This window comes from Antechinus flavipes, chromosome 3 (genome assembly GCF_016432865.1).
Source record: "Antechinus flavipes isolate AdamAnt ecotype Samford, QLD, Australia chromosome 3, AdamAnt_v2, whole genome shotgun sequence".
Lineage (NCBI taxonomy): Eukaryota > Metazoa > Chordata > Mammalia > Dasyuromorphia > Dasyuridae > Antechinus > Antechinus flavipes.
In genome coordinates, this window is record NC_067400.1 from 519,701,896 (window position 1) to 519,717,625 (window position 15,730).

The window sequence follows — 15,730 nt, forward strand, 5'->3', positions numbered from 1 at the left end:
GCTTTAATAAAAAAGAAAAGAAAGGGAAAAAAAAAGAATTGAGTGTGAATCCCAACTCTGATCTTAACTAGCTAAATGACCTTGGATGGATTGCTTTCTCTGGGCCTGAGTTTCTTTCTGTATAAAACAAGGAGGTTTCAGACAACCTCTAAGACCTATTCCAGTTTCAAGATTCTAAAATCTCTTCCAACTCTTACATCCCATATGGATGTCATGGCATTTTCATAGCTGCTCCTCTATGAGCTGGTACCATTTTTAGTCATGTCTATTTGGGTGTTGGCAGAGCCTGTATGTAATATCCTTGTAATGTTTTCTCATTTGCAATTGGTAGTTTAAAGATTTTGAAATTTTTTCATGTTCTTTCTTTCATTTGATCCTGCTAAATGCCTTTTACTACTCCTTGATTATAGGCAAGTCACTTAACCACTCTGTGCCTCAAGCTTCCTTATCTATAAAATGGGAGGTAGGGTTTGGATTGGATTAGATGATTCCTAAAACCATTTCAATCAATGAAATAAATGACATGGAATTATTTGCCTCATTTTTACAGAGGAGGAAACTAAGGCTGAAGTGGCTTTTTCTAGACTGCCTAGTACGTGGGGTTGTAAATCAGGGCATGAAACTAGGTCTCTTGAAAAGGGACCCACAGGAGCAAAAATGTTTGTGGCAGCCCTTTTTGTGATGGCTAGAAACTGGAAACTGAGTGGATGCTCATCAGTTTGAGAATGGCTGAATAAATTATGGTATATGAATGTTATGGAATATTATTGTTCTATAAGAAATGACCAGCAGGATGATTTCAGAGAGGCCTGGAGAGACTTATGTGAACTGATGCTAAGTGAAGTGAGCAGAACCAGGAGATCATTGTACACAGCAACAAGAAGATTATATGATGATCGATTCTGATGGACGTGGCTCTTTTCAACAATGAGATGATTCAGGCTAGTTTCAATGATCTTGTGACGATGAGAATAGTCTACATCCAAAGAGAGGGCTGTGGGAACTGAGTGTGAAACACAATATTGCACTGTCACTTTTTTTATTGTTGCTTGCTTGAATTTTATTTTCTTTCTCATTTTTCTTTCTTTTTGATCAGATTTTTCTTGTGTAGCAAGATAATTGTATAAATATGCATGCCTATATTTGATTTACATTTTTTTTTTACCATCTTTAACATATATTGGATTACTTGCCATCTAGGGGAGTGGAAAAAGAGGAGAAATTGAAACACAAGGTTTTGCAAGGGTTAATGTTGAAAAATTATCCCTGGATATGTTTTGAGAACAAAAAAATTTCAATAAAAAAGAAAAAACAGAAACTAAGTCTCACAGGTCAAGTGTCCTTTCCTCTATAACAGAATTAAAATGGAGGTGATAGCAGCTCTGAAAGGAGTGAGGGTGATATTAGTGAAGGTGATGATACATGATGACAGTAGCTTGCAGGTAGATATCCAGTGGTAGTTACAAAAATGTTATATGATTACATGTTTAGCCACATTTTACAGATCATAGAATTATTAAATATCCTCTATAACATTCATCTGCTCTGAAGACCAGGATTAATAGAATCCTCCACTTTTCAATATAGTCTGAAGATTCTATTATTGGACAGATCTACTTGCAGAGAAATTTGTCCTTGTATTGAACTGGTGTGTCTGCTTCCCTGAAACTTATGCCCATTTCTTCTTATCCTGACTTCTGGAGAAGAGAGTAATAGGTCTGATGTCTCACCTACATGGAAGTCCGCCAAATACTTGAAGAGATTGTATTATCTATAAGTCTATTTTTTAAATTAAAAATTCCCAGATCCTCTAAATTCATGGTGTCAAATTCAGATAGAAATGGTTGTCATTCAACTGTACATAAGCAAACCCATGGTTGTATATTGACTTAGAAAGCCACATTATCAACATTATTTAGGTTTTATCATATTTTCATTTATGTTGTTTAATATTTTCCAATTATATTTTAAACTGGTTTAGGCCACACTCAAGAGGATTGTGGACTGCATGTTTGACATCTCTTCTTTAAGTGATTCTTACTTGGAACCATTTCCATTCCTTTCGCCACCTCAGTTGCCATCTTTTGCCTCAGTTTATCAATTTCCTTCCTAATGTATGGCTGCAGAATTAAACACAATTGTCCAGACATGGCCTGGCTCAGGCAGAACACAGCAGGACTATGGCTTCCTTCTTTGAGGATATTCCACTTCATTTGAGATAGTTAGAGACTGGATAAGTTGAGATAGTTAAATACTTACAGAGACTTACAGACTGGATAAAATCCTCACATATTTTTGATAAAACTAGTGTTAGACATGCACATACAAATACAAAATGCCTATGTATTTTGTATTTGTGCAACTGAGCTTTTGAACCAAAGGGAAAACTTTATATTTACCCCTATTAAATTTCACTTTGGTAGAGACACCCCATTGTTTTAGTCTTTTGAGATCTTTTCAAATGCTACTTCTGTCACCCATTACTAACTATCCTTTCCAGTTTCATGTCATCCACCAAGTTGGTTAATATTCTAACTATGCCTTCATTCAAACTATTAACAAAAATGTTAGATGAAACATAGCAAAAAAAAAAAAAAGAATTAAACATCTATCACTAGAACCCCTCACCCAGTTAACATTAATCCATTAGTGACTAATCTTCAGGCTTGACAATCTTTGGGTTATTCAATCAGTTCCAGACTGTACTATCATTTTCAACCATAGCCCCTCTTCTCCCAATATTGTTTTTGGTGAAAGGGATTAAACCTGAGATTGTTTTTGCAATGATGGTATATATTGATGATGGCAATAAAGGTGAAGATGATGCTGGTGAAGATAATATTGGCCATAATGGAAGCATGAGTGAAAATGTACTTTCATCTGACATGTGACACTCAAAGCTGTCTGGCTTCAGTGTTTCTTTTTTGTCCTGATTATGAAATCAGTTTACAAATATCTGTGTACCAGTTTCATACCACCCGCCCACCCCTTAAGAGGCTGGAAGGATGATCAAATTCAACCAGAGATATTTTTAACTTGACTCCCTTCCTTCCTTCCTCCTTTCCATTTTCAGCCCTGTGAGTCTGTCAGAGCCCTGCGCCACCCGAGGGAAAGGTGAAGACGAAGAGACAGAGACAGAATGTAACTGACAGTGTTTGCAGGGCAGACGTAAGCCATCACGGCAGGGAGGAGACGCGACAGTCACTTTGATGGAAACTTCAGAGCATAGATATTGTGGGGTGTTTTTTTTTTAACTTTTATTAGAAAATTGGCGGTTTCAGGAAAAATGGCATACCTCACTATATTAGGAAAAAGGACAAGAAATGGAGAAAGAAAGAAAGAAAGAAGAAAGAAAGAAAGAAAGAAAGAAAGAAAGAAAGAAAAGAAAGAAAAAGAAAGAAAGAAAGAAAGAAAGAAAGAAAGAAAGAAAGAAAAAGAAAGAAAGAAAGAAAAAAAAGAAAGAAAAAGAAAGAAAGAGGGAGGGAAGGAAAGAAGAAGGAAGAGAGAGAGAGAGAAAGAGGGAGGGAAGGAAAGAAGAAGGAAGAGAGAGAGAGAGAAAGAGAAAGAGAGAGAGACAGAGAGAGGGAGAGAGGAAGGAAGGGAGGAAGCGCTGCTCTGGATGTGCAAAATCAGCTCTTGCTTTGAAGTACATGTATGTATACATGTATGTGTGTCTACAGGTACATATTTACATCTATCTTCAAATTTCTGTGACTGGCCAGCTTTTCTTCTTCCTCTGTACTATATGTTTTAAACCAGAATTCACAGATCAAAGGATTTGTGGCTCAATTTCAGGGGATCTGTGAATTTGGAATTTTTTAAAAATATGTTTTGATTTTCTTGTTTTTCTTTGTAATAATGACCAAGTCAGAGGGTAATCCAGTAATGGAGAGTGAGCAGTGTGGCTGAGACTTCTCATTTCATGAGAACTGGTTCATCCCAGCCAAAGGGGTTTCTGATACAAAAAGTTAATAAATCCTGCTCTATGCTGTCTTTTGGCCCTGTCAGAAGATATGTAAACAAGGCAACTTTGCAGTACAGAAGATCAAGAACTGACCCTGGAGTTGAGTTCTGAGTTCAAAACCAACTTCAAATACTTATTAGCTATATGTGACCCTTGGCAAATCAATTGATCTCTTTTTCTGTCAGTTTCCCTATCTGGTAAATGTGGATAATAATAGCATCTTACTTATAACTACAACAATTAGGACAGTGCTATTATGAGGTTCAAATGAAATAATATTTATAAAGCACTTTGCAAAACTGAAAGCAATTATATATATGTATATATATATATATATGAAGAAAGAATGAGAGAGAGAATGAGAGGGTCTATATAGATATATAGATCTAGATAAGTCTATCTCTCTAGATATATTTTGCAGATAAAGATACCACTTAGATATATATCTCTCATAGATAGATCTCATATATATGTATGTATATATATATATACATACATATATATGCATATATGTGTGTGTGCATATATTCCTAATCCAAACCTGTCTCAAGATCTAGACCTATATTTTCACATGCCTAAAGAACCTACTAATTCTTTTTTTTTTAATAGCTTTTTATTTACAAGATATTTACAAGATTTTTCAGCATTGATAATTGCAAAACCTTTTGTTCCAATTTTTCCCCTCCTTCTCCTCATCCCTTCCCCAAGATGGCAAGTTGACCAATACATGTAAAATATGTTAAACTATAAGTTAAATACAATATATGTATACATGTCCATACAGTTATTTTGCTGTACAAAAAGAATCGGACTTTGAAATAGTATACAATTAACCTGTGAAGGAAATCAAAAATGCAGGTGGACAAAAATAAAAGAATTGGGAATTTTATGTAGTGGTTCATAGTCATCTCCCAGAGTTCTTTTTCTGGATGTAACTGGTTCAGTTCATTACTGCTCTATTGGAACTGATTTGGTTCATCACATTGTTGAAGAGGGCCACGTTCATCAGAATTGATCATCATATAGTATTGTTGTTGAATTATATAATGATCTCCTGGTTCTGCTCATTTCACTCAGCATCAGTTCATGTAAGTCTCTCCAAGACTTTCTGAAATCCTCCTGTTGGTCATTTCTTACCGAATAATAATATTCCATAACATTCTTATACCACAATTTATTCAGCCATTCTCCAATTGATGGGCATCCACTCAGTTTCCAGTTTCTGGCCACTACAAAGAGGGCTGCCACAAATATTCTTGCATATACAAGAATCTACTAATGCTAAGAACACCTCAAACTCAATGTGTCTAAAACTGAGCTTATTATCTTTCCCCTTATGCCTTGAATGCTTCCCTTCCCTCTTCATCATTGCCTTTTAGAATCTCTAATTTCCTTCTAGAATCAGCACAAATGCCACATCCCCTAAGAAATCTTTCCTGAATTCCCATATTGTTTTTTAACTTATTTTTTAATTTAAAAATATTTTCCCCAGTTACATGTAGAAATATTTTTGGCTATACAATTTTTGGTTTTACATATATTCATATATATGTATTATGAATCATGTTGAAAGAGAAAACTCAGAACAAAGGGGAAAAAATATGAGAAAAAAAAAAAACAGAAGAAAAAGGAAAAAAGTGAATATAGCATGTGTGGATTTACATTCAGTCTCCATAGCCTTTTCTCTGAATGTGGATGGAGTTTTCCATCCAAAGTTTATTAGAACTGCCTTGGATCACTGAGCCACTAAGAACCAAGTCTGTCAGAGTTAATCAATGCACAATCTTGCTGTTTCTGTGTATGATGTTTTCCTGGTTCTGTTTGTTTTACTCAGCATCATGAACTCCTATATTATTAACACTCTTTCCCTTCTCAAACTATATTGTATGTACAATTTTGTGTGCTGTATCATGCTACTCCCCCAATAGAATGTAAGCCCTTTGAGGAAGGGTGTCATGTCTTTTTTTTCTTCCTAATTTAAATATCTAGAACATTGGGGATGTCTAACATGTTTATTAAATTTTTTGTGATAACACTTATCATCCTGTCTAATGACAGTGTCCTCTATTTACAAACTTGTATTCATCTTGGACTCTTCTATAACATTTAACTCTTATATCCAGTAGGTTACTAGGTCCTGTGCATGACACCTCCACACAATCTCTTACCTCATCTCCTCTTCTTTATTTCCACAGCCACCACCTTAGCTCAAGCCCCCACTTTCACCAACATAACTATTATAATAGTGACTTTGTAGGTTTTCTTGCCTTTCTACCCTCCTCACTTCAAGCTGTCTCTTATGGACTGCCAAACCAAACTTTCTTTTATGGAGATTGTCTGATCATGTCTCTTCTCTGGCTAACATCTTCAGGTACTCTCTAAAGCTTATAGAGAAAAGGTCAGAGTTCTGGTTCTGACAGTCAAATCCCTCTATAATTTATAATCATTCATTATTCCAAGTCTTTTTCCTCTTCTTTCCCTAGAGACAAGCTTCAGACAGACTGAGCGTCAACTCCATATCCCCCAAAGACAAAGAATGCTCTTTCCTCTGAGCATTTGCTGAGGCTATTTCCTCATACCTGGAATATCCTCCCTTGACTTGTTAAACTTATACTCATACTTTAAAAATTCAATTCAAAAGCTTTTTCTGATTCTCTTCCACCAAACTGAATTTGTCTCAAGGAGGTAATAGACTTACCAGGGGTCCTTCACATTTTAGTAATAGAGCTGGGATATGAACTCAGGTTCTTGGGCTCCAGAGCCAGCCCTTTTTTGATATTATATTGATCCCCTTAAAACAAGGTCATAGAAGTGGACAAAATATCTAGATGGGTCTGATGTTCTCTGCTCCCTCTCACAAGGGAAAAAAGTTTTACTCAAAGCCACATGGAAGTTCCAGTCAAGACCAGAACTTAGTTCTCCTGGTGGATAGGAGTGCTCTCTCCACTATACCCAGTTATATTCTTGGACCCTGATACAGGCATATCCCAAATGGCTACAGTTTAGCTATGTGACTATGGGAATCAACTTCCTCACCATTCTGTGCCTCAGTTGTTTTCTCTTAATAGGTTCAGTCCTGCCTCCATCACAGCTCTATGGATGTGAAAACTATCTTATAAACTTTTAAAAGTCTGCCAACAAGTTAGTTGGGAAAGCTAGATGGTGCAATGAATAGAGTGCCAGATCTGGAGCCAGGAAGAATCACTCTAGTATCTATGCCAAGAAACCCCAAATGGGGTAATAAATAATTGGACATGACTGAAAAAATGACTGAATAACATTAGTTGTTATTGTTGTGAGTAGTGGGCTAGGATAACAGTAACCCATGTCTCTTTACTCTCAAATCAACCAACCCCAAGGGCTTCTTCTTTCTCCTCTGGCAATAGATACTTATTATTGTTTGTCTGACAGGCTGCATCCCTAGAGTGAAAGGGAGGACTGAGTCCCAACAGCCTGAAAGTATTTGTTCCTCTTGGGGGATGGAAGGAGGGAAAATAGAAGGGCTAAGTTCTGTTTAAAGAGGCAAGGGATCTTCCAGAAAAAAACTCCTCCCCACAGTACTCCCCAATCCAGTGCTGATAGTACTTGTTCAGACCAATGAGGAGGGGAGATATCAGAGTAGGTTTCCCCCTCTCCCCAGAAAGGTAGGCAAGTAGAAGCTGTGATACAGAGCACCTCAGAATCTCCTGGAGTTGTGGTGGGAGATCAAAGCAGAGAGGTGAGAAAGGATATGGTCTTACTCTGAATTCCTAGCTCTGAGCTGTTGTAGGGGAGAGAAAAGGGGGGATGCAAGGTCAGAGAGCTGGATGTTTTGGGAATCCCAGAGATGGAATGACCTGGGGATGTCAGAAGCCTGAAGGACATGAAGCCAAGTCATCAGAATGATGTGGGTCAGGAGGCCATGGATGGGTTAGTATACAGAATAGGTATATATATATATTATACAGAATAGGGTATTGGGAAGGAAGAACTGATATCTTCAGTGGGTAAGCTGACAGGTCAAAGGATCCAACAGCCAAGAGTATTGAATTGGACAGTCGGAGGGAGCAGAAATTAAAGCCCCTTGTTTGTGTTGGGAAATACCAATAGCTCATATGTCTATAATACTGTTAACAAATTACTTCCCCCTCAACATTTCCATCATATTGTATTTCTATTACTACTTAAGAGTTGGGAAATTGAGACTCAAAGAGTCTAAGTGAATGAATTCCCTCAGGTCAGAATTAGTAAGTGTTGGAGTCAGGATTCCAACCCAAATTTCTTCTGACTCAAGTCCCCTTGCCAGTGTTCTCCATAGATTCCCTTCTCCATAAGATAAAGTAACTCAGTGGATGTTCTCAATGGTCCCTCTCAGTGCTAAAACCATACTTTCCATGTTCTCAGGTTCACTTCCTTTCTATTATTCTCTGATTCTCTACCTGGAGCCAGAAAGAAAATCAGCTTGGATTCATATAATCTATGGCACTGGAGGTAAGGGCAGATTGGAGGGGAAGAGAGAGGCATGCAGAATCAAAGACTTTATACCTGGAAGGAATCTATGGAGTATCTAGTTCAATCCCTTTATTTTAAAGTAGGGGAAACTAAGACTCAGAGAGGGGATGTGGCAAATAGAAGTAGGATCCATATCAGGATTTTTGAGTTTCAAGTTCCATTTGGATCCTCTGGTTCCAGAGCCATTGCTTTTTTCTAGTAGAACACATTGCCTTTCTACTGAGTTTATTTGGCAAGGGAAAAAGAAGACTGGCAAGAGAGAATCAATAATCTTCAATTATGATTATTAACATTTTACTTTCTGCTCTGCTACTAACTTCCTGTGAAGTCGGGTTCATATCTTGTTTCTTGTTAGGACCTCAGTTTCCTATTCTATAAAATAAGGAGATTGGATCACAAAATCTTGAAGATTCTCTCCAACTTGAGAATCTATATATCTATTAATATTGAAAAGAAAAAACTTCCAAAGTTATAGTGTCCAAAAGGGAAAATGGCAAATGCTTCCAAGATAAATCATGAAATTTTAGTAGCCTAGAGCAAGAAGGGAGTTCAGAGGATGTTAGGGTTCGATTTCCTTCCCTCTATATCTCTCTAACAATTTCAATAAGAAGTCATTCAGTCTTTGAATGTCTTTAGTAACAAAGGAATTCACTATTCTATGAAGCAACCCATTCTAACCAATGGGAAACAACTTTATCATTTCTGGCCCCAGTTCTACCTCTTGCACATGAATATTTACAATCTAGTCTCATTGATGAGATTTTAGATTTTTAGATGCTTCTATTTCCCCCTTTTGGAATCATTTTGTCTGTATCAATGAAACTTTGTTCTTTAGAGTTATTCATTTCTCTTGGAGCCATTTCCTTTATAAATTCTCAGCCTTATGAATCCATTCTTTTTTTTAAAAAAACCTCTTTGAAACCCATTTTCCTAAAGTCTTTCTAAAAGAGTATAGGTTTTACTTTGCCTAGTTTTCTTTTCCTTAATTTATCAAGAGCTCTAAATGACAGGATTGTTTCTTTCTGGAATCCTAAAATTTCCTCTTCTTTAACAAGTTCTCTGTTGATCAAAAACTATAAAATATCAGTTTTCTGTTTTTTTCTACTTCTGAGAAATAAAACAATGATTAAGAAAAACTGAAAATTTATCAGATTCTCTGATTTTAGTAGAGAGATATCTAGAACATATCTGGATGACTGAAGTTGCTAATGACTACTACTTCTGGACTGGGCTCATTTGTAATTTTTTGTAGAATTTTATCATCAATTTCTTCCATCTGTAGAGAGGATCTGTAATACACTTTCTCTCTGATATTTCTTCTGTTTCTCTTTCCTTTGATTCCAACACAAATTTCTCACTCATGATTTTTATTTTTGCTGTTGTTCAGGTGTTTTTCAGTCATGCCTGACTCTTTATGATCCCATGTGGATTGTGCTTGGCAAAGATACTGAAGTGGTTTGCCATTTTCTTCTCCAGCTCATTTTACAGATGAGAAACTAAGGCAGAGTTAAGTGACTTTTCCAGGATCACACAACTAATAAGTATCTGAGACTGGATTTGAACTCAGGAAGATGAGTCTTTCTAATTTCAGGCTGGGGACTCTATCCACTATACCACCTAACTCTTTCTCATTTAGGTTCATGGATTTCCATGAGATTAGATATCATCTTCACATGAAGTCCTATTCCACTTCCTTTCTATCTTTTATGAATAAGATGTATTCTTTAATCATTGTATTGCTGTCATGAATATCCCAGATGAATATTAGAAACATAAGAAACTAGATATGATCTTTCCTGGAGAAGAAAGGGAAAGTATTTATAAAAGCAATCTGTTTGAAAAAGACAGGGATAAAAATATAAAGGTGCTGTTGTCTCTGGACCTTAGCCAGCAGAACTAACAATAAATATATTATTTTTTTAAATTAATAGGCCTACTTACTAGGTGTTATAGTTTTGCAATTTTGGAGGACAGGGGGTCAAATTAACTATGGCTGGAATGAGTATGGTCTAGGCAGGGGCTTTAGATTATAAAATTAGAAAAAATTGTGTATCCTTTATTTCATGGTCCTGTGTCCATGATAAAAGTATCTAGAAGAAATACTTGCTTTCTGGGAAATGGGTATGTGGACAGTGATCACTTGTATCTTACCCAAGACAAAGAGCTGAAAATGTACTAGAAAGTCAAGTTTAGAGTTTGTTTCTATAAGAGGTAACACGTTTCCAGTTGTTTCCATTGCCAGATGTTCTGTTGCTCATCTCCATAATATCATTCCTACTTACCATGGATACAAGAGCCTGCAATAGTTCAGATGATTCCCCCACCTCTTTTTATCTGATGGGCATCCCCTCACTTCCAGAATTATTCAACCTCCCGGTTTTCTTCATCTTCCTCATCCTCTATCTCCTTATTGTCACTGGCAATATTCTGATCCTGGTGGCTGTGGTGCTTGACTCCAACCTTCATAAGCCCATGTACTTCTTCCTGACCAACCTGTCGGCACTGGACATCCTCTTTACCACAACCACCATCCCCAGGATGCTCTCCCTCTTCTTGCTAGGTGAGCGAATCCTCTCCTTCCCAGCCTGCTTCCTGCAGATGTACTTTTTCCACGGGTTTGGTTGTGGGGAAGCCTTTATCCTGGTGGTCATGGCCTATGACCGCTATGAAGCTATCTGCCACCCATTGCACTATGCAGTCCGCATGACCCCACAGGTCAACGCCAAGCTGGCAGCGGGTGCCTGGCTGGCTGCCCTCCTGCTGCCGATCCCAGCAGTGGTCCAGTCATCCCAGATGACCTTTGGCACTCTGGCCCAGGTCTTCCACTGCTTCTGTGACCACCTGGCAGTGGTGCAGGCCTCCTGCTCGGACCCCACCTTCCAGACATTCCTGGGGTTCTGCTGTGCCATGGCCGTTTCCTTCACACCTCTGGTGTTGGTGGTCCTCTCCTATGCCCGAATTCTCACCTCTATCCTGAAGATCAGCTCAAAAGAGGGCCAAACCAAAGCCTTCTCCACCTGCACATCCCATCTCCTTGTTGTTGGCACCTACTATACATCCATTGCTGTGGCCTATGTGGCCTACAGGGCTGACCTTCCCGTGGACTTCCACATCATGGGGAATGTGGTATATGCCATCCTCACACCTGTGGTGAACCCCCTCATCTACACCCTGAGGAACAAGGATGTCAAAGCAGCCATCACCAAAGTTATGATTCCCTGGGAAAAAAGACTGTGAGCTTCCCATTAGCTGCATCTACTTCTCCCCGCCATCCCACTGGCTGTTATATCACCTAAGAATAAATTACACCTGGCTGACAAGGAAAGCCATTCAATTGTTCCACTGGGTGTAGTTCTCTCCCTGATGTGGAACACGCCTACCTCCTGCCTTTGCAATTCTAAAGATGTTAAGATCAACAGAGTAAACTGGTATTATATTGTGACTCACATGCATACAAGAATCCTAAGTCTTTTTTTATTATATTAGAGTCTTAGGGTTAAAGGGACCCCAGAAATCATTTGCTATGACAATGCTTTCCCAAATCAGGAACTATCAAGATAACATGGAACCACTAGGCCTATTCCTCTTCAAGATATCTTCTAGTATCTGTTTGAATGCTTCCATTATTGGGAAGTTTACTTCTCATTTCATTTTTGAATAGCCCCAATCATTAAAAAATTCATCTTTATGCAATTCCCAAGTCAGCCACCTCAGTTCACAAGCAAAGATCTTAGAGAACATCTTGTTTAGGGGTTCTTAATATGAGGAATATTTAATGAATTTCGATGGGAAAAAATTACATCTTTATTTTTTTAATCCCTCATTGAAATTCAATATTTCCTTCAATTTTGGATCTTGTCAATAAACATGATTCTGAGAAGAGGTACATTGGCTTTTCCAAACTGCCAAACCATGACACAGTAAAGCTTAAGAACCCCTAATCTAGTACATTCTGTTATAAGATCAGGCAAGATGGCAAAAGGAAAAATATGCTGACCTTGGTGTGTTAGAATATCTGAATTCAAATCCTGGGCCTTTGGAATGATTATGAAGCATGCTGTCCATTCCTTGAAAGTGAAGTGATACATTCAAAATGCAGAATGATTTTTGGCTAGGACCAATGCAGGAAAACCATGCTTATTTGTTACAAGAATTTTTTTTCCGATGGAGGGTGGGTGGGTAGGGAAGACATGAAGTTGAGAAAATAAATGCTTATTAAATCCTAGTCATATGAAATCTCAAATCAGCCATCTCACTATTTACTTTAGTTTCCTTCTTTGTAAAAAGGAGATAACACTTACACTCCCTCCCTGTGTGGAAAACACTTGTTGAAATGGCAAATGCCATAGAAATATGAGCTACTGTTTCCCAATGATGAAAGGTAGGTGAACAGATTTGCTCAAAGTCACACAGTTAATTTCAGAGCTGAGACTTGAACATGCATCATCTGGCTCTTTCCATTGCATCACAAAGGATATCTTCTTCTGATTATTTGTGCTAAGGGGTACAGATGCAGCACATTGGGGTAACTAAGTTTCAAATGTAAAGACATCTGAACATGAATCAGACATGGTACTGACCGATAGGCTACAGCAACACTCAGCCTTCCGAAAAGCAGGCCTCCAAAACCAGGATTTCCTCATAGACTGTCATCTGATGATGTTTCCTTGGCAGGTATCACATCAGTGCAGGGGCAAGAGCACCAGACTTAGCAGCATCAGTACATAGGACAAGTCCCAACTCTTGTCACTGCTCTGCTGAAATCACTTCCTTTCTCCAAGCCTTTGTTTCCTCTTCTAAAAAATGAGGCTCAAAACCCCGAACCTGCCAACTCCAAAGAAATTAAAGAAGGTCATGATTTTTAAAATGCTTTAGGGTATAGTGAAAAAGGAAGACTACATGAACTCCTTGTTTTAAAATATTAGTGTAGACTTCTCATTTTTAATAAGATTTATTATCAGTGAAGAACTTTGTAAATCACCCAGATCCCTGCTCATAGAAGGCACAAAATAAATGATTAATAAACTGAACTACACTGAATTTCATATTTAAGTTTACAAATGTTTGTCTGTCCTTGTACCTATGGTTTCAGCTCTCCTCTATTAATAATAATAACAGAAAATTTTAGAATCCTTTAAAGTTATCGAGTTCTTAAACATTGGAGGTAAAACTCAAACTCTATTTTTGTAGGCTAAGAACATTGTAGCTGGTCGTCATTGCCAGAGTTTGCCCTCTAATGGCCCATGGTCAATTGTATTCCATGACAGAGACATAGATTAAAGATGGTAATGATCACCATCAATGCATTTTCTAAGACCACGAGGCACACCAGCCAACAGGAAATTATTGCACATCAGCTGATGTATTTTGCAAAAACTGAGTCTGGACTAAAGATGAATTTTAACCACTTATTTTCTTCTTCTTGACCTTGTTACAACATGTCTCACCTTCTGCCAACAAATTCCTATCAACAATGAGCAGACACAAATCACTTTGGTTTTATCATTGGGATGATGCATTGAAATTCAGGTCAGTTTCATATGTTCCCCAGAGCTGCAACATTAACCACTAAAAACCTGAGATCAGACTTTTTCCATTTCCCTGGCTCCAAAAGATGTGTAAAATAAAATTTTCTTGATAATGTCTAACTGCCTACTGATTTTTCTCCTTTTTTGCATACTGGTAATAACAATTATCACTACAATAATGACAGCACTAAGAAGCAGCTCTGGTATAATTGATAGAGAGCTGGTTTTGCGATATACTGATTTTGTGAGTCCTTGAACACAGAATTTCTCAGCATTTTAGACAACTCTCTAAAACTATATATTGAAAAAAAGGTGTGTACCTACATTGCTTGAGGGAGTTTCCAAAACTGGAAGTTCATTATATCAATAAGTCACATTTTCTATTCTTATCTCTAAGCATTTAGAGCACAAAAGCATTTCTATGGGACTTTACAGTTGCAAAGCATTTTATATATTAGCTGATTAGATCCTTACACCCTACTTGTGGAGCAACCCGAGAAAAGGTTATAAACTCCATTGTATAGCCAAGGAAACTGAGGGGTAGAGAGAGAAAAGGAAGGGAAAGGATTTGTCTAAGATCATGCAATCTGTAAGTGACTCCCCTGGTCTCTGACCTAACCTATAACTGTCAAAAAATTGACAATTATGTGCTGGTTTGGAGCTATGTCTTTGACTGCACGAAGGTTAGGAAATATCTGGAATCATTCCCAGGATACACTTAAGGGGAATTCTGTAGGGAAATTTGCTTTAGGTCAATTCCAGCTAAGGATTTTCAATTCCCTTTTTTACCCACATAAATCATCCTCTAAGTTTTGTTGTTTAGACTGATGCTTACCTAAGCTCTTATCCTAAGAACCTCCCCTTTTCTATACTGAATACCTACTGTTTTGAGGTGGAAAGAGCATTAACCTTTGGATCAGACACTCTAGTTCTGACCAATATAAACCGTGTGACCTTATCTATATCACTTAATGTCTGCAGAATTGTCTGTTTCAGCTATAAAATGAGTGGAGAAGGCACACATAATGATCTCTAAGATCATTTCTAAACCTGAAAGATTCTATTTCTTAGGAAAGTATTTTATAAACCTCAAGTACCATAAAATGTGAGTTATTTTTTATCATTACTCTACACTTAGCTTTGATTGGTTAGTTCCATGTAACAGGGCCAATATCTACCCGAAATCTCACCATCCCAACGTAGGCTAAGAAACAGCATCAAAGCCAAGAAGAGATTGACATAGTGGTCAGTCAAAGTTGATGCAGCTTCTTGATGATTTTTGGCTATGTAGATGTGACTTCTTAATCACCAAAGGATATAAAAGGTTCCCATGAGACACCACTCTCTGATCTACCTAAAAGGTTCTACATGAAGATGAGGACCCTCTATCTAGAGAAGCTAAGTCCCATTATATCCCTGCTGTAAATTCCTGCTAATGTTGGGCTAAGAAGCACTTCTTTTGCTAAATGTTGAATGACTTACAAATACTTCATTTCAACACAACACAACACAACACAACACAACGCCTCATCCTGAGAGCCCCTGGGAGTGAACCCCATCTGGCTCTTAATGTCGCCGGTAATGCTTGGTACATAGGATTCCCTATTTCTTCCAGAATCTGTTGGAGTCAGGATAAATGTTTTCTTCCTTTTTCTCAGTTCATTGGGGATAAATCTTCAATATTTCTACACTTGAAAAGATTAATGATGGGGTTTTTTTTTGGCCAGGAATCCTCCCTTGATTTAAA

General features: G+C 37.7%; 1 protein-coding gene across 1 annotated transcript; it reads left to right on the top strand.

Annotated features, from left to right (window-relative positions):
• Positions 1 to 10,738: 10,738 nt before the first annotated feature.
• LOC127557366 (olfactory receptor 2AT4-like) lies at positions 10,739 to 15,243 on the top strand. Its single transcript, XM_051990710.1, has 3 exons — positions 10,739 to 11,662; positions 15,041 to 15,076; positions 15,187 to 15,243. Exons 1-3 carry the CDS (start codon positions 10,739 to 10,741, stop codon positions 15,241 to 15,243), a joined length of 1,017 nt encoding a protein of 338 aa, XP_051846670.1.
• Positions 15,244 to 15,730: the final 487 nt, after the last annotated feature.

What these genes read in the sequence shown, in the direction of transcription:
- LOC127557366 (XM_051990710.1), top strand. Translation starts at nt 10,739, where the DNA reads ATGGATACAAGAGCCTGCAATAGTTCAGATGATTCCCCCACCTCTTTT. An exon ending in TCAAAGCAGCCATCACCAAA is followed by an intron (nt 11,663 to 15,040) that starts GTTATGATTCCC and finishes TAAACCTGAAAG; the next exon opens with ATTCTATTTCTTAGGAAAGT. An exon ending in AAGTATTTTATAAACCTCAA is followed by an intron (nt 15,077 to 15,186) that starts GTACCATAAAAT and finishes ATCCCAACGTAG; the next exon opens with GCTAAGAAACAGCATCAAAG.